The sequence below is a fragment of the Castor canadensis genome, chromosome 7 (assembly GCF_047511655.1).
Source record: "Castor canadensis chromosome 7, mCasCan1.hap1v2, whole genome shotgun sequence".
NCBI lineage: Eukaryota > Metazoa > Chordata > Mammalia > Rodentia > Castoridae > Castor > Castor canadensis.
This window is the reverse complement of record NC_133392.1, coordinates 33,638,108-33,661,044: the sequence shown is the minus strand read 5'-3', so window position 1 is coordinate 33,661,044 and position 22,937 is coordinate 33,638,108. Positions and strand designations below refer to the sequence as shown.

Here is a 22,937-nt window from a genome sequence, read left to right as displayed (position 1 = left end):
ATCATTGAAAGAGCCTTCAAATGACTGACTCTTTGGGCCATAATTACATGGTGAGGAATCCACTCCCTGAAGGGGCATGTGCTGAGAGAAAATAACAAAATTCTGAGAAAGATCTAGCAACTGGATGAGAAGGAAGCTGGCCAGAGCCAAGGAACAGCATTTTTATGGAAGCTGACAATGGAGTAGTTTTAATTGGGAGGATGGAAACACACTCCCATGGACTTGACGGGAGTATAAAAATTGGTAGTTTTAGGAAAGCACTTTGACAGTCTTAAGCTGTGAAATATTCACGCTCTATGAGTCAACAATCTACTCAAAGCAGCATTGTTTGCTGTGGCAAAGAGCTGACAATAACCTCATATATTTGCATCATCAATAGGAAACTATGTCCAAGTTCTCTTAAGGAGAAAATGTATCTAAGACTATGTAAAGCATTTGTTTAGAGGCATACGTTTAGTACGTGCAGAGGCAAGCTGGGAGGACCATATGTAAGATCAGCAGTGACCTCTGTGGGAGAGGAGTTGACAAGAACTTTCACTTTTTATATCTATATGTATTGTTAAGTCCAGCTTAATTTTATTTGAGATTAATTTCTGTTCTGCTTTTGCTGCCACAAAAAATGGCGTTTCTTTCTTTCATTATTAGTTCTTAGCTGGCTGTGATGGTGTGTACCTGTAATCCTAGCACTTGAAGCTAAGGGCAGAGTGGAGAATTTGAGGCTAATCTGGTCTATATAGACAGACTGTCTCAAAAAACAAAAAAAGTATTCTGTGTTCTAGGTTCTTTGGCCTCAGGGGTTCATTCACACATTCACTTGTTGATTTAATCAACAAAGGGATTAGTGCCAGCGAACATTCTTTTTGGTGCAAAACAGAATCACTGTCCTCATAGATCTTACACGATTGTTTGTGAAGACAAATAACAGATAGTGTAAGTTAAGGAGAAAACAGAAAGGAAGAGAAGGGTAGAATGCTGGAGGCTTCTCATTGAGAGGGCAACATAAAGACCTTAAGGAAGGAAGGAAGCCATGAAGCTCTTGGGGTAAGGGTCTTCCAGACACAGGGAACAGTAGGCTAAAGTGTGCTTGATGAGTTTAAGAGTAGGGAGAATGAGATTGGAGAAATTAGCAGATGAAGTCAGAGGTAATAGAGGGGTAGGAGGGGTACCTATGTACTTGAGTCCCCTTTGAGAGAAGTCTGTAGAGGGTTTTGGAACTTCAGTTTTTGGCGATACTGGGGTTTGAATTCAGGGTCATTGGTCAACTTTAATGATCACTCTGGGCTGGAGGCCTGATTAAGATAGTAAGGCACCTGCCAAGTAAAAATGAAACCCTGAAATCAAACCCTAGTACCACAAAAAAAAAAAAAAATTACTCTCGTTGCTCTGTCAATACTAGAAGGTAAATGTTGATGGCAATAATCCAGGAGAGAATAGCTTGGACTATGATGGTACCAGTGGCTGGGATCTAAAAGTAGTCTCAAGGTAGGCTGAGAGATTTCTTGGACAGGATGGAGACACCAGAGGAAGGTTAGTAGTGCTATGATGCCAGGCCCAGCATGAAGACTGGCAGACCCTGGAAGACAGCCCCATTCCCAGGTCCCTCCTGAGGCCTGTGTCCACTGAGCTGCCCAGAGACACTGTTGCGAAGTGGTGCTTAGAGTTAGAGAAGGTGGAGGACAGAGCAATGGAGAGAGAGGATGAAGATTTGGGATTTTTCCTTTAGGGGATAGCCCACATCTCCCATCAGAACAAGATAGGATTGTGATAGCAATGGGATGGCAGGAGAGACTGGATGCTGAGTGCCTTGACACACCTGGTTTGGGAGAAAACAAAGCAACCCACCATCACAAGAGAAGACTCAAAGCCAGATTTAACTTGATTTAGTGTATTTATAATGTTTCGTTTTTGCTTTTAAAGACAAATGTGCATTATTTTTGTTAACATATTTTAGAAATAAAGGTCAAATGTTTAATAGTAACTGAGAGGGAGACACAGAATTAAGTTGCTGAGAAAAATATAAGGTAAGAAATGGTATTTTCAAGAATTGGAGGAAGTCAAGTGGTAAGTGACTAAAAGCCTCATTTGGAAAGCTTGGCAACGGCAGGAAAAAAAATAATAAATGGCAAGAACAAACATATGCCACACAATTCTGAATAAAGTTTATTAAACAGTATGTACACCAAAGGTAGTAATTCAACACACCAATTTGTCAAATCAATCCACTGCAATAAAGAAAAATAAATGAACAGAAATCTGTGTATGCACAGTACATGCGCTCAGTGTATAATTTAAATGACAATATTTTAAATTAATTGGTTATGTATAATGTCAGTTTTTTTTCAGAATATAATCTTTTTTTGTAGTAAGCTATTCCAGCAACAGGAGTGAATATTACTGCAGATAAATAGAACTGCAAAAAAAATTAAAAAATAAAAAAAACTGTAGCTGAGATTATAGTTACTTTCTCTTCTCAAAAGAATAATTCTTGTGTTAACAGTGTCCCATGGCTATTTTTGTGCTAAAAGTCTGCAGGTGAATTATCTGAAATGCCTTCATTTAAATAAAAAAACTTCATGACTCCCTTATTTTATCCCCCTTCCATTCAAATTTTTAAAATTATTTTTCTATACAAGGTAGATACATGGGCTATACAAAGTTAAATATACATATTTACAGTCCCACTTCTCAAGCACATTTTTTTTTTAACTGATCCCAGAGAGACTGCAAAAGGTAAGTAGTTTGGGCCTTGCCTTTACCTGGAAGCATGATTAATATATCAAAATGTGTTGCAAGGCATGCCGCCAGTTAGTTGCACTTGCTATTAATAAACCTGTATAAACATTTCAGCATAAAAATAGGTACTTTATATTACTAAATGTCTGAAGACAAAAGAGTAATCAGAAACCTTTGTTTCTTGTTTTGTCACACATAGGAAGCTGAAGGGATGCAATTTTTAACATATAGTTTTATTAAAATGGGCAAGTTGGTGAGGCAAACCTTGATTATAGACAAATGCTGTGTGAGGCTGGCATCATATGCAAATGTGGCTTTACAAATTGGTTTTACTTTCTAGCTGTATTTAAAGAGGTGTTCAAAATTACCTACTTAATCAAGAAGCACCCCTCAAAAAAAACATAGATAAGATTGCATTATTAATGGTTTGCATTGAAGAAAGACCAGGAAACACATTAAGCCAATACAAGGATCACATTCCAAACCCGGCAAAATGCTGCCATGCAAATGCGCATGGTTATGCATTTTTACTGTAATCCCTCAGAGAGAGAGAGAAAGTAAAAACAATGCTGTTGGATGGTGGAGCAGAGCTTCCAAAGCATAGGTCATATTGTCACTGGGTTCTAGAGAAAATCAAGAAGTTTCTTTCTACCCAGAAAACCCCTCTCCCAAAGTTCCACATCTTGTTCTCTTGGAATTAAGGCTCTGATCTGTTCTAGTTAAAAACAAATGTCTGCAGGAAGAGGCAACACATTTCTCTTATCAGTCATTTACACTTTAGTGTGAATGAATAAGTGGCAGTTCTTTCCTGAGAGCCCCCCTTGAAAGACAGTTAGGGAGAAAGTGAGGGCAATGTGGCTGACTGGTGGATGGTGGGAAGCTGGTGGGATCCCAAGATGGGCATTTCGGGCAGCAGCTGAGCCAGAGGCAGTGAAGACAAATTTTGCTGACTTGTAAAGACTCCAGACTTTGGGACAATGGTCCTGGGGTAATTCTGAGCTACATGCAGACAGCCAGGGTTCCAGTTCTACTTGTATAGAATTGCTAATCCTGTTTGTGGCCTTGGACAGGTATTGGTGGGAAGATGACAGTTTGGAGACTCTGGAAAAAGTTCCAAGTTTTTCCAGCCATTAACAACCCTCAGACAAAAGTTCTCTCAGCATCCTCATTGTTCAGAAGTGAGCTAATGGGGACAGAAAATATGACAATGCTTTCTAAGGTCCTTCCAGGGAAACTCATCTCTTCCTCTCACACCCTTCTTAGCACATATCACAGTCTCTCTCTATTCAGTTCTTTTATTCTCTTTCTCCCACTCACCTTGAGTTCCTGGTGGGCAGGGAATGAATGGGGCACTTTTATGTTTGTGTCATTGAGGGATCTAACAAAGAAGCTGATAAACATTCTTATCACCACTTGGACAGAGTAGTAACTAAGCATCCAGGTGTCATGGGGGTTTTCTCCTCAGATCCAGCACCCACAAAGGACAGACTCCTGGTTATTCCTGGTACAGGCATAATTGCTGCTTCACACTTAGGCTGCTAAACTGCACCCCAGCTCTGAAGGGAAGTCTTACCAGGTACATTAGGACTCACAACCCTGGGGGACCATGTGCTGAGTGGACCATGAACTCCTCTGCATGGAGTCCCTTCTAGGTCCAGAGCATGCATTACTCATAGATATCCCTGCAGCCAGCATGCATCGATGCATGTTAAATGAACCACTAGACACCATTGTGAATTTCCTATGAGAACAAACCTATGGATCCCAAATGGTCCCAGCCAAACACAAGCCAGAAAAGAAAGGCTAGCAATAGTGCTTTGATAAATGCAGCTGCCCTGCCTTGGAGGCAGCATTTTATAAAGCCACTGACATAGGAAAGGAACACACTGCACACTTCAAGTCACCCCCCAGAGCTGTGGGGCTTCCTCACTTAGTCACTTGGCAATGCAAACATAACCTATCTGCCTGGCCATCTGCTCTCTAGGCTCAGGACAAACGTCATGTGCTTTTCTGTCTGAACATCAGCACAGTGAAGGGCAGTGCCACACAGCAGGCTGAATGCCAGAGTGCCTGGTTTGCCTCCATATCTCCACCTGGACCTCAGCAGGTCCCACCAGAGGGACAGCCTCAGCAGCCCAGACTGACCCCTAGCAACACTGAGGGGGTGGTCAATGGGTGCAGGGCAGCCAGGGATGGAGACAGGTGGTCAGTAGATGCTCAGGCATGGCTGGGGATCTACCTGCCTGGTCCTCAAGGGTTGGTTGCTTTAGGCTCAAGAACCTCTTTGAGATGACAGCGGGTTAATGCTGGGAAGCAGGAAGCATTTCTGGCTAAATATGATCTTGGACTGTACTCCAGGTCAGATTACCCATGAGGTGGAGGGGAAGAGAAGCCTGGAGTGGCCCCCAGAAGCAGCTAAGTAAATACAGGTTTGTCTCAATTTTTTGTGCTCAGAACATGATTCAGCCCTGATACACAGTAAACTCATGGCTTGAGTTTTAAATATACTTCTCTGTTCCTCTCTTTCACTTCTTACTGTATCCACTCCATTAGTTTTCCTACTGACTCAACATTTAAATAAAGAGATCGGTTCATGAATTATGCTTCATTCTCCAATAAAAATAATCTGTGGTTTTCAGTCTTCTTATAGATATAAAGGTTTTACATAATTGCCTGGAAAAGTACCAAACTGCCTTGTCCTTCTTGAAGTACCTATAAAAAAAAAAACACATACGCAAAATGAGAAGACCCACCCACTGAGCTCAGAGAGAGCACTGCAGAGATTTCTGCTCAAATGTCCCTTAATAACTATCCTTGTAGAATAATAAATGGTTTCCAAAGCACTTTCTTACCCTGTCTTACCTCATTCAGGCTGAAAACTAATTGGGGCTAAGCAAAGTAGGCAACAAGGCTCAGAAATTCCCCAGTTTAACAAGTGTCAGAGGTAGAATCCAGGCAAGTCTTTTGACTCCCAGCCTGGTGCTCTTCCCAATATTTCTTTTTTGGAGGAATTAACACATGTATCCAACACAAGATACCTGCAATTTAGAATTCCTAAACAGGATTTCTAACAGCCTATTGACTGGGACTACATATCCAGAGGAAGTGCCTCTCAAAAGCTTGGGTCTCAGCCTAATGCCTGATTCCCTGTCCTTGCTACCAACCTTATTAGGGTCTCACTGATCTACCTGGGAACAAAGCCCTTCCTGAGTGCTCCTCATCTAGAGCTCTTGGTCCCTAACACAATGCCTTCCTCGGGAGTCTCTCTACAGCAGGTATGGCTGAGATATGTCATGCCATCATCACCCTCTCATGAAAGACATCACAAATTTTCCCAGGTGTTGTCTTGGATTTGGTTTCAGAATCCTATTGAACACAGCACCTCAAGCAATGGGTTATAATAACTGGTAAAGTGAATCTTCTAAGCTAAAAGAATGTGTCAAAGCTAAGGACAGGTGAGACATCTAGTTGAACCTCTCCTCAGGAGGATGATCAAAAAGGTTGCAAAGAGCTGGGATAGAAAGCCCAGAGACAGTAAGAGCTCGCCTGTGCTCCTGTACACAGTTAGCAACTTTCCTTATGGACGAGAAAAATGACTTCTGCTAGGTTACTGTACTTGTACTTTGAATACTAGGCTACTTTTTGAAGTGTCTGACATATAAGGCAAATACTCATCCCAAAATATTTCCTTCACTTACTGACCTCTCTTACCCATTGCAAATGAAAATACTCCTGGAAGAGATGTTTAGCTAATGCATATTAGAGCTGCACTTTCTCTTCCTCCCATTTTTTTTTCTTTGAGACACAATACTCCTATGTAGCCTAGGCTAACCTCAAACTTATGATTCTCTTGTTTCAGCCTCTCAAGTGCTAGGTAGAGCTAGCTGCATTCTCTAATATGATAGCCACATGTGATGACTAAACAACTGAAATATGTCTAAGCTGAAATGAGCTGAGCTGAGCTGAAACTGGAAAATGTACACCAGATTCCAAAGACTAAGTACAAAAAGTAAAAAATAACAATTTTCATCTTATTTTTGGTGGTACTGGGGTTTGAACTCAGGACCTCACGCTTGCTAGGCAGGCACTCTTACCACTTGAGCCACTCTGCCAGCCCCCTAAAAAAACAATTTTTTATTGATTATATGTTCAAATGACAATATATTGAATGCACCAAGTTTATAAAATACATTAGAATTAATTTTATTGGTTTCTTTTCATTTATTTATTTATTTGTGGGACTGGGTTTGAATTCAGGGCTTTGCTTTTGCAAGACACTCTTCTGCTTGAGCCACACCTACCTTCCATTTTGTTCTGGTTATTTTGGAGATGGGGGTTTCATAAACTATTTGCTTAGTCTGGCTTTGAACCATGATCCTCCCAATCTCAGCCTCCCAAGCAGCTAGGATTACAAGTATGAGCTACCAGCACACCTTTTTTGCTTTTTCAATGCAGCCTTTAGAAAAATTTAAATTTCACATGTGCCTTGCCTAGTGTTTCTATCTGTCTGAGTGCACTCAATGGCTGCAATTTCTTCTGAACAGAATGCCTCAGGGTAGTAAGGGCCTAAGGCCTATTGTTCTGGGAAGACAGATCACTTTCTAGGAGACTGGAAAGGCAGAGGCAAATCTTTCCGCCTTCCTGAGAAGGCAGAACCTTGTTGTTCTCACCATGACAGACAGCCCCAATATTTTTAGCAAAACTTTTCCAGAGATGAGGGAAAAGCTGGTCTTTTGAAAAAAGGGGGAAACTGATGCAAAGAGTGAGTCAGTGGCTCTCAATGTTATATTCATGCCTCAGCAGAAAGGAAATAGGATTTGGGAGAGTTTGGGTAGCCTGAGTTCAAATACTGACCCTGTCATTTGCTATTTAGGTGAACTTGGGGTAGTTATTTAGCCTTTTTGGCCCTCATTTTTTGAATCTGTTACATGAGGATAATTCTTGTCTTATAGAACTGCTTGTGAGAAAGTGTGAAGAAAAGAATTATCATCAAGCACAGTGATAGGGTTGTAACAAAACTTTCAATAAATGTTGATCTTTCCCCTTCCTAAAAAGGCAGATCCTTTCCCTTCTACCTCTCCACCAACAACTTGAGGTCAATTCAGGCAAGCAAATTTAGTGAGACCCTATCTCAGAAACAAAATATGTTCAAGCCCCAGTACCACAAACAAACAAAAAACAAAACAAAATATGAATACAAGGGCTGGGGGCATAGTCAAGTAGTAGAGCACTTACCTAGCACATGTGAGGCCTTGGGTTCAATCCTAAGTAGCTCACCTCTTTCCCATCCTCCAAAAAGTTCTACCACTGAGCTACATCCCTAGCTCTCCTTTGTTTAAATTATGTTAAGCAGGTTGTTTTGATTAAAGTTATTAGAAGCCTAGAGTAAAATAGAAACTCTTTGGAACAGCAACATATACGCTTGAATTTCATGATAGAGACCTAGTCATAGTCAAATTTTTCTTATGTTGTCTCATAAGAGCTTTAAAAATAAATTTTCTAAATATTAATAGGCATATACACAATAGAAATGTAAATGGAAATCAGTTAACAACAATGAACTTGATAACTGCCTTTCCACACAGCAGATGTTGGCATAGCTAGTTTTCAAGCCCAATATTAGTAACATCCACACCATCTTAATAGCAAACATAGACTGGGTGGTCCAGCATTCCTGGTGGTGGTACAGGGACTGAGAAGACTTTTTTGGAAGTACTGGAATTTGAACTCAGGACCTTGTGCTTGCTAGGCAAACACCTTACTACTTTAGCCATGCCTCTAATCCTGAGAAGATTGTCTTTTTTGTTGTTAAAGTAGCCAGAGATGATTCTATTGTTATACAGGGAAAGCAAAATTTCCATTATGTTGCCTGATACAGTCTTTAGTTTTATGTATGGGGCTTCACAGTTTGCAAAGGACTGCTCATATTCATAGCACCCCAGAAGATTGCTTTTTACATGGCTCATCACTCCTAATTCTTCCTTCATACACAACTAAGAAGAAAAGCACGAGGCGGTTCTTACCAACAAACCATCCATCATCACATTTTTCCATGACATCAACAATATCTCCATCACGTAGTTCCAACTCATCATCATTCTGTGGTATATAGCTATATAGTGCTTGGTAGCTAAATCTATAAATAAGAAAAATGACGGGGTTAAGTCATGAGTTTTAAATCACATTTCTCTTAAGTCAACATTTAAGTAAATGCTATTATTTGTAAGGAAAAAGTATTTTATTGACTACTTCTCTAACAATTTAGCATTTGGAAAAATGCATTCAACATATAAATTTATTAAGACTGACAGGGATGGGGTATTCCTGACAAGCAAGTAATGATCATCAGTCCTCTTTATTTGGTTATCATACCCAAGATACATATATATTTTTTTGTCTAGACCCCTCCTCCCCTCTACTCTGACTTTAAAGGAAGCTTTTTTCTTAAAACAGGATCATTGCCAGGTGATTACAGTCACACACTTGCAGTCCCAACTACTTGGTAGGCAGAAATAGGGAGGACCAAGGTTTGAGGCCAGCCCAGGGAAAAACTTAGTGAGATCCCCACCTCAATACACAAGCTCCTGTTATCCAAGCTATGCAGGAGGTGTAGGTAGGAGGATCACAGTCCAAGACTGGCCCCTAAAGCAAAAAGGGCGGGGGAGTGGCTCAAGTAGTAGAGCATCTGCCTAGCAAGCACAAGGCCCTAAGTTCAAACCCCAGTAGCAATCCCCTCAATAAAGGATAATGTTTATTAATTGTCAAGAATACACAGAAGTCATTCAATCCCATAGATGTTACATTCTGATCATATACATGGGAGCACATAAGCGAATTATAAAAACAGGTAGGCAGATGATAGAACAGATAGGCACATTCCCACTTCCTCACTACTTAGTCAAATTATCTTGAGTACTTTTAAATGTGGATGTCATTTATCCGAAATCTTTGAAAGCTTTCTGCTTTTGGTCTATCCCAGTGATGTTTGGGGGTAAGTTTTATTTATTTATTTATTTATTTAATTTGCTTCTGGGTCTAAGGCAGTTGGTCAATGCCATTCTCTGTTCCAGCAACAGAAGATTTCATGATGAAATCTGATACCTGCTTTGACATAAGGAAAAGCTTTGTTCTTATTTATTCCTTCAATAAATACTTAGGGGCACCTACTATCACCAGCTTCACAATTCCATTCACTCATTATTTTGAATCACAACAGTATCAGAAAGATACTGTTCCAGTTCCAGGCTACCAGTTCCAGTCCTGTCAGTGAATTCCAGCATGTGGGCAAGAGAGACTAGAAAAAGTACTCAGAGTCAGTTTGCAGAAATAAGAGTTTCATGCTGTTCTGCTAAAACAAAAGGGACAATTTCACTTTATATATAACTCTAAGTATATTGATACTTTCATATTTGAATTCCACTACCAGAAGGAAAGTCTTTAATGAGAAATTAAGAGAGGCAGACAAATTTCCACTTGGTAAATGAGTACATTTTTTCATGCTTCTGTATTTGTCTGCCAGCCCCTATCTGGCTGTCCAATGTATGTCCTTGCTAACATCTTAGCATGTCTTGTCACCTTAATTTCGACTATGGCTGCTTTGTTTATCTGTTTTTAGACAGTGGAGATTGGCTGGAGGAAATCTACACCCTTAAGAACTGGGGCCTCCACTCAGTTCTAACTTTGGATGGGCCTCAGACAGCTTAGGAGACTGTCCCACTGAGTCCTTCCCCCACCTTCCCTGCCAATTCTGTTGCCTCACTCTCAACAGAGAGTGCCTTACTTTGCTTCTCCTTCTGAAGATCAAAGCTTGCTGTGGCAACAACTTAATCTTCCTGCTCTCCAGATAAGTATCTGTGTCTCCACTCACTCCCTGCCCTGTTCCCATGTGTAAGGCTCTTTTCTCCTGACCACATTGAACTCCTTCCCTGGGTTCTTCCTTCACTTATATCTGCTCACTTGCATCTTTTGTCAACTCCTCTCCTCAGATACACCATCAAACTTACTCTTCAACCTTTTTTTGGTGGCATTGGGGTTTGAACTCAGGACCTCATGCTTGCTAGCAGGCACTTTTACCACTTGAGCCACTCTGCCAGTCCTCTTTCAAGATAGGGTCTGGAGAACTATTTGCATGTGGCTAGCTTTGAACTGTGATCCTTCTGGTCTTTGCCTCCTGAGTAGCTAGGATTATAGGCATGAGCCACTGGCAACTGGCTCTTCAACCCTTTTTAATGGAACATCTGCCACCTCTGTAAACTCTGAGGTCACCAGTGATTTTTCCAGTTGGCCCTTTCTTATTTCCTATTCCTGGCCTCTCTGAAGCAGGTGACACTGAAGCCCAGATGTTGCCTACTGTGATCTGTGAAAATGAGTATTCCTAGACCTTTGCCACCATCTCCTGCTTCCCCTTCTCAGTTTCTGTGGCTGAATACCCTTTTTACTCTGTATCTCTGTGGGTCAACTTATATATTCCCATGCTTACAAAAAGTCTATGCGTCCTACCTTAGACCCTTATAACTTCTTTATTGCATTAGTATCTATCTCCAACTCAACATTTTTGTCCCTGGTCTCTGAAACCCGCCCTCCACTCTGCTTGCTTCCACAGTTATCCTCCTAAAACGATATATGATCAGTATGTTCCCCACCTCAAAAATCTTCAATGACTCCCTAATGCCTACAGAATAAAATCCAAACTTATTTTAACTACATTCTGGAATCTACCACTTGACCTTCATCTCTAATTGTCTCCTCCATGAACCATATTCTGTGGTCACTCAGGCTTTTTTCAAGTTCTCCAAATACCACCTACTCCACACCTTTGCATATGTGGTCCCTTAGCTGAGGAGACCTTTTATTTCCCATTCTAGCTCTCAAAATCCAATTTTCTCTCAATTCTTGGTTCAAATCACCCTCCCTTTATGAACAGAATTTTCTTCTATATGCATAAACCAGAGGGGATACCCGATACATTTTTTGAATGAATAAACAAGAAAGCCCTGTTCATTCACTTTTGCTCAGAATTAGCTGCTCTTTCTTTTATGTTCTCCACAACACTAGGATTATAACCCATCAGTCCAGTTTCATTTTCCATTTTATGGTAATTAATTTTTTATCTCTTTCTCTCTCCTAGTATTCTGTGACCTCTTTTATTTATCCACCATCCATTTCGTAGTGATTGATAGGAAACTGGCCTTCACTAGAAATCCTCAGAGAAGCAGGAGTGATTCACTCATTCCCCCAAATGGCTGCCCCCAGAGTCAGCCAATGAATAACTTTCTAAGGTTGAAAGCCCACAAAGGATGTGAGAATCAAAGTTCACCAAGCATACTTACAAATCTTGTGAGGTTTGACTCCTGTCTGGGGCGACTCTTCGCTGCTGGGCTTGAGGTTGCTGAGAAATGATTAAAGATGATTTATTGTCAGAAGGGGATACCTTGTGATGAAAGTCAAGGGGATGAGAGACAGTGCTGCAGTAATGAACAGATTTCTCAGCAATGTTTATGATCTCATTGCAAACCGCTTCCTGTGAGGTAGCCCCGAGATATCCAGAAACCCCCATAAAACAGTCAATGTGGGGACAAAAAAAAAAAAGAAAGAGAGGAAGAGATGTAACATTCCAGACGAAGTACATAAGTCCAGGGAAAAAACAGAGTTGAAGATCCAGGTTAAAAAAGAAATAGATATTCCAGTAGTGGAGTGCAGGAGGGATCCAGGTGTAAGCATGAAAAAACAGGTAAGATACAGAAGAATTTGGGATTTAGTATGAACATTAAAAAAAAGGACAGCAGCATAAAAGCCTGTAATTAGTGAGTAACTGTTACAAGTGGAATAATCTCAGGATAGAAATACAAGTATGTATCCCCAATCATGCACTAATACATTAATTTACTCCCACATGTAGGCAGAATGGAAAAATTATAATTCCTCTGCTTTTTTAGAGGGGGAGAAAGTAGCCTAACATCTGGCTCTACGACAATAGCCATGGAATCTTGAAATCACAGCTGTATGTGCTAACCAGGCATTACTCTGGTCTAGACTCTGGAATCAGTAAGGAGTCTCTTTAGGAAAGCTACAGTCTTATTCAACAGGCATCTTACCACATAGCTCTTTTCAGATTCTGTGAGATCAGGTCCTGCTCTCAATGAATGATGAGAAGGCTGTGATCACCAAGCAAATCATAAGGGAGACATTTTAGCAGATGTCACATTGGAAAAGATTCAAAATAAAAGCATGAGCAAGTACACGTACCACACCATTGCACTTAGATGACACCGGATACTCGAGGCCTATAGCCACTGAGTTTGCACAACAACGTGGTGGATGCACAGGAGAAAAAGCAAATGTACAGATTAGAAGCAAGCATCCAGGCAATGAAATGAGAAATCAGAAACATGGCTGCAGTGAGGTAAGAATGAACAATACAGGATCACCAGACCAGCAGGAGAGAGACACAAAAGGTCTTTAGGAACAGACTGCCCCCCTCTGTAATCACACATATTGATCCTCTTACTCATAGCTAACAAGCTTCTGAGAAGAGCTGCTGTACCAAAGTCAGTATGTTTTTGTTGACTGGGAGACGATGGCAGAACAGGCTCATAAAACTACTAGATCTGTCATGTTTGGGTACTTTAAAACAACCCTCAAAAGAATAATCCTTTTGAAATATTCCTGGATAATATTCTAGTCTCAAATAATACCACTCTCCTGGACAAATCTTCTTCCAGTGAGGTATGAAGCGAGTTCAGATAGCTAGCTCACAGAGCAGAGCTTGCTTCCAGAAACAGGAGAGTATGTCCTGACAGAGCTGTAGAGATGAACTGTCACTCACTAGCCCAGGTACCACATTAACATGGAAACAGATGCAATCAGGGCTCTGATGTTTAAGTGGGGCTCCCATGATGGAGCTGTTGGAGCTGACACGGCTGCTGACTATCACTAGTCGGGGTCCTATAGATCAGCACGTCTCAAGCTCTACCACAGGTACGTATCACCTGGAACCCTGCTGAAATGCAGAGTCTGACTTGGTTCATCTGGGGTGTGTCAGACTGTGCATTTCTAATTGGTGGTGGTGCTGCTGCTGGTTCTCAGCCTAACTTTGGGAAGCAATGTTGTACAGCAGTCCAATTATCCCACACCAAGATTCTCTGGATACAGTATGCCAAGACTGGTATGGGTCACACCTCATGAAAACAAGAGTTCTCATTAAAAAAAAAAAAAATTCCAAACTCCAGCTGGTGGCCTGATGACTTCAAAGAGAATATGTGGACAATCTCTTGACATGATCTCCACAGCTTACAAAGCCCCTAGCATCCTTCAATCAACTTAATTCCCAAACTGTAAAAACTGGAATCAATCATCTATCAAATAATTTGGTGCTAAAAGAGGATAGACAAATCAAATACAGTAGAAGGAATTGATATTTTATAAGCACATATAGGTACATTATCTCATCTGACTTTTGTACTAACTCTTCGATGTGGGGAGGGCAAAAGAGGAATTGTTAAGGCTCAGAGAAGACCAAATTGAAGACTTGTACAAGGTGGCTAGACCACTGAGCCTAAGAGCTGAGCCCCCTGGTGTTTATACCCATATATCACCTCCCTCTTGGGTCAGAGTGGGACTGCTTGTGTAGCTATGATAACAACTCTCAATTTCTACCTCTTCTGAAAACAGACACGATAATTTTTCTTGAGTATTTTTTCGGTAGTGGGGTTTGAACTCAGGGTTTCATGTTTGTGCTCTACTACTTGAGCAACACCTTCACCCCTCTTGAATTTTCTTTTACTCTAGGTACTCAAAGACATTTTCTTCTGTCCGATTATTAACCCAAGGAACCACAAAGCTAGAGGGAGACTGGACTCCATTAGGATCTTTTTTGGTCTCAGGCCATACCTAAAGCAGGAGATAATCACCATCATAGCCCTCACATCTAGATAGTACAAACTTAACCCCATTCCTGAGAGGTAGGAATGACAGAGTTCTTTCCTTAGCATTTATTGGAAAAATGTTTGTTGTTTAAATAAAGGAAGAAGGCAAGATAAACATTAATGCTACTAGCTCAGATTCAATTTCTTCTTATTTAGATTTAAATGATACAACTTGTGTAGCTGGAATGTAACTATGGATTTTTGGGGAATGGGAGGCATGGCATGGGGTTGGACCCATGATGGAGAGGAAACCGTCAATATCCATTACAAGGATCAGCCTTTCAGTTTGAAAGCTATTTATCCTGATTTTTTTTTACCTTCCAGGCATATTTTTTTCATTTCCTGAGCCATTTTCTAACCACTTAACAGCTTCATACAGCTCTTCCTCTCAGCCTATGCTACCAACTATGGTAGCCAGTAGACACATGGCTGTTGAACACTTGAGATATGGCAAATATGAAGTGAAATGTGCAATAAGTGTAAAAATGTACACGGGACTGCAAAAACTTCTCTTTCTACTAGCAGTGCTGCTTTGAACCCTCTCCAGGGCCTTAGTATCTGCCCTTATGTAAGCCTAAGAGTAGACCACAGGTTCTCACCAGGACTCATCCAGGGCTAAGAATAAAAGGACTATTAGCTCATGCTAAGTACATTTCCGACTCTGGAGATGCATTTCAGTTCTTCATGTGTTTGGAAAAACAGCAACCAGTCCAACCTGCACGGGTATGTGTGTACACACAAACCCCCCATCAACAGCAAGCAGGTGACAGTTGCTGACCCAAAAACTGCTTTCTTGTGTATCACATGCAAGTTGCCCCTCCTGGCTGGGATGCTTGTTTTATTCTCCCCAAAGGAGTAACTCTGCATGTGTCCTTGCTCTGTTGTCCTTCTGTCTTCAGTTCACAGAAGTCTGGCAGAAATTTGATCTTAGTTTCCCTGGAGCTGTTAATCCCTGTGGATCCACAAAACACCTGGTGCTACTGCAAAGTTACTAAGCATCCTCTTCTAGCTTTGGGGGTATGCCAAAGCCTTGAAGCCCAAAATAAATTACACATAGGCTAAAACAGCAGGAAGGTCTGGAGATGTGGACAGGATAGATACACTCAGCCTTCTACATGGCCCCAGATCCCTCTAGAAATATCACAAGTCTCTAATGATTTCTTCCTTTCTTTCTTTTTAAATAAGCTGATGACTTTATTTATTTTTGTGGTACAAGAGTTTGAACTCAGGGCCTCTCACTTGTTAGGTAGGTGCTCTACCACTTTAGCTACTCTGCCAATCCTCTGCTGATTTCCTAATAGGCCCCGGTCTCCAAGATGACATTCCTCTAGCCATCTCACACCATGTGCCTTCTCAGACATCATCCCACCTACACTGGCCTCCAAATGGGTAGTAAGAAAATCTGAGTTCTAGGGCAGGCTCTGACACTAACTTGAACAAAATGTTTAAATTATTAGGACTTCTAAAATAAATAAGAGGGCCAGACATAATTTACATACATGTCTTTTTTGGATCTAACGTTTTATGACTGGACTGTGTCTATCCTATGAGTTAATAACTAGAATTGGGCAGCACTGATGAGACTTAAGCAAGGCAGCCCTTTAGTAGGCAATGGCATACTGAAGCCTGGGTGGAGAAGGGCTTCTGATCATAGCCTCTAAACATAGATGGAGAGCTCACTTCTGGAAGTATGAAGGCTGAGGGGTTTCCCTAGGATAGTAATAGAAGATTTGCAGCTCCTTAAACAGCATGGGCAAACTCTGCCAAAGGAGTGGGGAGGCCTGAATGATTTGGATTCCTAGGCTTCAGTACCAGAAAACCTTAAGAGAACACTCAAAACAGCCTCTGAATCCACGAAGTTCTCCTTGAGTCCACTAAGAAAAAGACCACAGCTTCAATATAAAATTAGTTACCAATAATTACTTCAGCTGCTTATCACCTCTACTTAATCTCCTTGCAGATCACTGAAGAGATAACATATTAGCTCTGCTGCAATTTGAATCTGATCATACCTAATTGAAACACACAGCCAACACTCAAGTCTTTCCATTGTAGGATGTCATCTTCTGTTTCTGCCATACAGCGCTCAGGGGAGTGGTGGCAGATGTATGTTCAAGTATGAAGAACTCAAAAGCTTTCCAAGAGTAGCTATGGGTCTTTGTCCTCAAGGTGGGAGGGAACATGGACAAGAATTTGTGGAGTACAAATTCCACATTTACTAAACGCTTATTTTATGAAACTTAAAGCAAAATGAATTCCCCATCTTCTTTCTCCCCACCCCTCTACCTCATCTTCATGTCTCAGGTGGGGCTGGATAAGGAGAATAAAATAAACAACTTCTGTTTCTTTTCCTTGCTTCCTCAATATCACACTGTAGGTGTGATAGTCTCAACGTTGAGCTAGTCTCAATGACGTGATCTGTAGTAGGTGATTTATCTTCATTCTATTTCATTTAATTCTTATATTGAAGGTAGTCAATATCACCACATTTTACAAATGAGAAACAATGGCTTAGTATGTCTCAGTTGGAAATTTGAAGAATTTTGAAGAACACCCATTTTCTGATTCCAAGTTTATGAATTCATTTGCACTACACACTGATTTTTCAGATGCTCTGCCAGAGGGAGATTTTAGACAGCTAGAGTGAAATGCAGATGGAGAGGTCACTTAACTTGTCTAGGTAATTCTGCAGCTGGCACTTGGATTTCTACGCTTAGGCACCATTTCTCCTAACACCAAGATGACTCTCAAGTGGTAGAGTGCTTGCCTGGCAAGTGTGAGGCCCTGAGTTCAATTCCTAGTACCACCAAAAAATAAAAAATAATAAGTCTTCTCCTATCAGCATTTTAGGGGTGGACACTGCAGGTTTGGGTCTTGGTTCCTCACCTTTAAGTAGTGAGAGAATACTTTTTTTGTTAGCATATAATAGTTGTGCAGGGAGATACAATGTGATATTTACATATGTGTTACAATACACCTTATGTTCACCCCTCCATTGTTCTCCCTCATCCCTCCTCCCCCCTCCTTAGAACAATTTCAACAGATGTCTTTCTTCTATATGATTACAAAATACTTCCACCATATTCACCCTCATTCACCTTTTCCTTATGCCCATTCTTACCCCACTGGTACCCACTCCTAGAAAAGACCTATTTTTCCCTCCTCTCCCTCATTTTTTTTAAAGTATCTATTGATAGTCCAAGAGAGTTTCATCTTGGTGCTTCAGGCCTGAATATATTGTGCGTTTGTCAAATTAAATCCCAATTACTTACTTACTCTCTATTACCACACTCCCCTAATATTCAAGAGCTTTCAGTGTAATACATTATATTCATATACAGCTGGATTGTTTCGATATTTTTCATTCTCTAACATTTTCTTTTCCAGTGAGAGAATACTTGCTGGTTATTTTGTAAGAACTGCAGCCCAGTGTCTCTCCCCATCCCATAAACTGTTAACACCCTCTGTGTTTGTTTAGAGATTTCCCTTCTGAGTAAGTCAAAGGAAAACTTTTCCCATTTTTGAGCATCTTAATATTTCCAATTTCCTTTTAATTCTTGCAAGTTGCATTACATGTTTTCCCTTCTATTTCTGATTTCCACTCTCCAAGCAGGCATCCATCTTTATTCTGATCTTTCTGGGAACTAACCGAGTTTCCATGTGGTGAGGAGTCTTCCTTTTGAAGACACCAAAGCACATCTTTTCATTTTCAGCTGAGTCACTTTCCTCTTCTCCTGTAGTTAGTGTTTCTGAGACAGATGCTTTGAGGACACCTAGCTTTTCAATACTTTCATTTCATATTCATACTCTCAGATTTTATTGTTCAGTTGTCTTTCTCCCTGGTAAGAACCAAATTTATGACACAAAAGTTTTGTCACTCTTCTCAGGCTTCTGTTTTCTTATCTCATTATAAATGCTGAATGGATTGGGAGCCATGGATCTGGAGATCCATGGACAACGGAGCTCTTGGGTGGACTCATTGAGCCTCTAGAAACTTTATGAAGAATTATGTGTGAGCCACTTCCTCCTCAATGTGCTGGCCTAGAGTCCTCAGCTGGCCTCAGATCCTTGTAGGTTCTGTGATTCAGAAAAAATTACAAGTCACTGAAACAGATGATCTTTAAAGATTCACTTTAGTTCAGAAATTCTGTGAATTGAATTCTGCAAAGAGTCTTTTAAATAACAAGTCCAGATGATAGTCAGTAAACAGTGCTTCTATTTTGGGGGAAATCCATAATATTTGAAGTTAATGATGGAGATTTCCAAGATGATCTTCCCCTTTACTTTCCTGGTTGATTGTTCTAAACCTTGGTGGCCAAAATTATACTTAACAGAATGCAAGAACTTGGTTGATAATTCTGAACTCTTGGGGTGTTTGTATGCATTTGTGTTTTTGTCTAATCAATTAAGTTGGGTCTCAAAAAACAAAGAAAACGTTCCTTTTTCAATCATGAAGGTCTGCAAGTCTATGATAACCCCCCTACTTAAAACTTTACATGTTCTTTATATGTTCTTTCTCACATCAACTGAAATTCACACAGGATTTTCACTTAACCCCAGAATATCAAAGCTAAAAGGAACTTCAGTTCTCATGGCTAAATCTTTTGTTTATGGACAAGGAAGCTGCCAGGAAAGAGAAGTGACTAATCCAAAGACAGCAACCTGGTGATACTAATGGCAGAGCTGGAGAGAGAACATGGGGATCAGTGCTCTTCCCACCTACCCTGGTTTCCTTTAGAAACCCCAGTATTTCATTTACCCCTTCTTCTGTTCAGAGAAAACACACAAGCATCTGGTCCAATTGTAACAGTCTGGCAATAGAAATGAGTGAGAAGTCAAACCATCTTATGAAGAGTTCACACATACATGCAGTCAGGATATGGGCAGGTGACTAAGGGGAAGGAAAGCAGCAGAGCAAGGACTGATTGGCAAGGACCATCAGGACTAATGTTGGGAATACCAACGAGTACCCTCCAACCTCTAGTCTCACCCTCCTCACCCAGATCTTCTCCATCTGTTTATGGGTAGATATCCAAAGCCTTACTCAAACCAGCAATATACCTTGCAGTTCCTAGCTCTGGATCTGCAAAAGATATCCACCATAATCGCCTCCCCACTGCTATAACTATAGGAAATTTCCTTATACTTTTAGGTCCAGATCAAATGCTACTTCTTCTCATAAAGGCTTTCCTCTCCTATAGTTTATTATTTCTCCTCATCTTGAACTTCCAGATTGGACTGTCTGTGACTCTCTGGTTTGCATTATAATTATTCATGAACAGGTCTTACTCCGTCAGTGGATATTATAAACTTGTTTAGTTGTGGTCAGTTATTGTTTGTCTTTTTTCATCCAAAAGATATATATTGGGTACTTCCCATAAAACAAGTGTCCATGGACCATAGGTCTTTAGTAAACTAGAGGGACACAAGCAAGCAAAGGGGCAAATACAATAGAGCTGAGAAGTGCTAACATAAGTCAAGTGCAGTGAAATCTGCCTGGGGCAGCACAAAGGCCAATCACTTTTACTCCATCATGCAGAGGTTGGGGAGATTGTCAGGAACAGTTTCCTGGGAGAAGCAGCATCTAAATAGAGATGGGAAGGACAGGTGGGAACTTATCCAGATCAGCAAGTCATGGGGGCATTCAAAGATGCACCTGGCTTGCTGTCTAAACAACTAGATCCAATGAGGCCTCTCTCTGAACCAGGGAGAGAGGAGAGACTTTTCTGAGAGCCAGAGGAAGTCCCTGATGTTCGTTTCTCTCAATCCCTTAAGGTACTACACTTAGGTACCTGGAATATACTAGATGCTTGAAAGAAAGAGTAAATGATTGTAACAATTCGGATTCTTTTCACTTAAGGCGCTCAGGATAAATTTTGTTTACTGGTCAGATACTTAACCATGTCCACCAGCACAATAAAACACAATAAAATTGAACTTTTGGTTCAAGGAGAATAATGGCTGGCAATTTTCTTGATACACAAACAGGTCTGGAATGCGTTTACCCAAACAAGTAACACAGCCTGAGGTCACATTGTCCTGACAGGGCCACTACAGAACAGCTATCATATAAGTCCTTTCCATTTTTAGCTTGTCACCCAAAGAAGGCCCAAGAGGCAGGAGCCCCCCTAAAGAACCCATTTCCAGAGCTGCTGCAGAGGGAAATGAGACTGACTGGGAGTGAGGTGTGTGTGTGCAAAAGCTCTTTCCACAATCCCCAACTCTCATAGGGAGCAAGCAGGCCACAACCTGGGCATTGCCAACAGGGAAGAGGATTTGTGCCAGAAGAACAGGAGGAAGGGAGGGGACAGGAAGTAGACTTGGGGTCTGGAGGCCCACCAGGAAAGGAAAATCAATTTCCAACAAGCCTGGCTTTTCCAATCAACACAATCTCCAGTGTTGCCAGCTACTCCACTCCTGTCCTTGTTAGGAAGCAGGAAGCGTGTACCCCTAGCCTCACTCAAAGCTCCAGCACCATACGCACTTCCTGTGCACACTGGATCCTGGAATTCCACTGTGGTGATGACTCACCACTGACAATAAAGACGGCTCCAGCTTGGCGCCGGTGGCTCACACCTGTAATCATAGCCACTCAGGAGGTAGAGATCAGGTGGATTGAGGTTCAAAGTCAGCCCAGGCAAATAGTTCTCAAGACCCTATCTTGAAAAAATCCATCACAAAATAGGGTTGGTCAAGTGGCTCAAGGTGTAGGTCCTGAGTTCAAACCCCAGCACCGCAAAAAACAAACAAAAAAGGATGGCGTCAGGCATCTTGGGTTGACTTGTGAATTGTTACTGTGTCAGACACATTCAATTTTTTTCAACTAGCCACTCCAAAACATCTCTCAATTCTTTCCTTAATGAGACATAATGCTTTTCTTCCTCATAGAACACACATTCCAGAAGCACCTATCCCGGGACCAGGCAAAGCCTCTGCTGCCTTCCTGGAGCCCACACTGGAAGATGGGATGACTATCTGGAGCAATGGTGGCAGGAGGTTTTTGTCTTATGGAGCATTCCCACATACCCATCATCCCATTTACACTCACTTTCTCATTTAGTCATTACAACTACCCTACAAGGGAGGGGCCATTTCTACTCCTACTTTGCACATGAGAAAACTATGGTTCAGGAGGGTTATGTGACTTGCTAATGAGGTGCTAAGCCCAATTTCTTATAAACTATCCCACATTTGCTTACCCTCAGTAATCCTTACTCCACACTGACCTATGGGCCCACGTGCATTACTCTTGAGTTGGAGGTCTGGCCCAGTGTGTCTCAGGCCTCTGTGCTCCTGTCACTGTACTGCTTGACACTGCTGTGTGTGCCAGTCTCACTGAACATAGACTCCAGAAGAGCAGGAATCAATGATCTCTAGACTGTAGAGACTAGAGCCTTGAATTAATGCTCAGACTGAATAAATAAACCTCCACAGGGAAACTGGGTTTCAGTCAGAGGACTGAGCAGTGTGGTGAGGGCATCACATATAATAGAAAATAAATGGCTAAGATACATCTTCAGGCAGCCATCTGGTTCTAAAGAGGTTCTAGAATGTTCTCAGTTCCAAGAGCAGTTTTAGATCACCTAAGATGGTAGCTCTATAGCTTCCCTTTACGAAGTGATCACGTTCCCAGCCTCCCTTACCCCCTTTTATTTTTGCGGTACCAGGGCTTGAATTCAAGGTCTATACCTTAAGCCATTCCACCAGTCCTTTTTGTGTTAAGTATTTTTGAGATAGGGTCTCAAGAATTATTTGCCTGACCTGCACACCCATGTTTATTGCAGCACTATTCACAATAGCCAAGTTATGGAAACAGCCAAGATGCTCCACCACTGATGAATGGATTAAGAAAATGTGGTATCTATACACAATGGAATTTTATGCAGCCATGAAGAAGAACGAAATGTTATCATTCGCTGGTAAATGGATGGAATTGGAGAACATCATTCTGAGTGAGGTTAGCCTGGCCCAAAAGACCAAAAATCGTATGTTCTCCCTCATATGTGGACATTAGATCAAGGGCAAACACAACAATGGGATTGGACTATGAGCACATGATAGAAGTGAAAGCACACAAGGGAGGGGTGAGGATAGGTAAGACACCTAAAAAATTAGCTAGCATTTGTTGCCCTTAACGCAGAGAAACTAAAGCAGATACCTTAAAAGCAACTGAGGCCAATAGGAAAAGGGGAACAGGAACTAGAGAAAAGGTTAGATCAAAAAGAATTAACCTAGAAGGTAACACCCACACACAGGAAATCAATGTGAGTCAATGCCCTG

At 41.2% G+C, this 22,937-nt stretch overlaps 1 protein-coding gene across 50 annotated transcripts in view; it reads right to left on the bottom strand.

Annotated features, from left to right (window-relative positions):
- Window positions 1-2,137: 2,137 nt before the first annotated feature.
- Sorbs1 (sorbin and SH3 domain containing 1) overlaps window positions 2,138-22,937 on the bottom strand; it is a 234,557-nt gene continuing 213,757 nt past the window's right edge. For 34 of the 50 annotated variants that reach the window (XM_074078642.1, XM_074078660.1, XM_074078658.1 and 31 more), the window contains 3 exons: window positions 12,063-12,121; window positions 8,757-8,869; window positions 2,138-5,445 (listed from right to left, as the gene is read on the bottom strand). In XM_074078642.1, the coding sequence (XP_073934743.1) occupies window positions 5,378-5,445; window positions 8,757-8,869; window positions 12,063-12,121 (240 nt within the window). In that variant the 3' untranslated portion in view covers window positions 2,138-5,377. Of the gene's footprint in view, window positions 5,446-8,756; window positions 8,870-12,062; window positions 12,254-12,827; window positions 12,888-22,937 lie in introns of all 50 variants that reach the window. The other 16 variants (XM_074078661.1, XM_020175055.2, XM_074078664.1 and 13 more) reach the window with 3 other exon arrangements.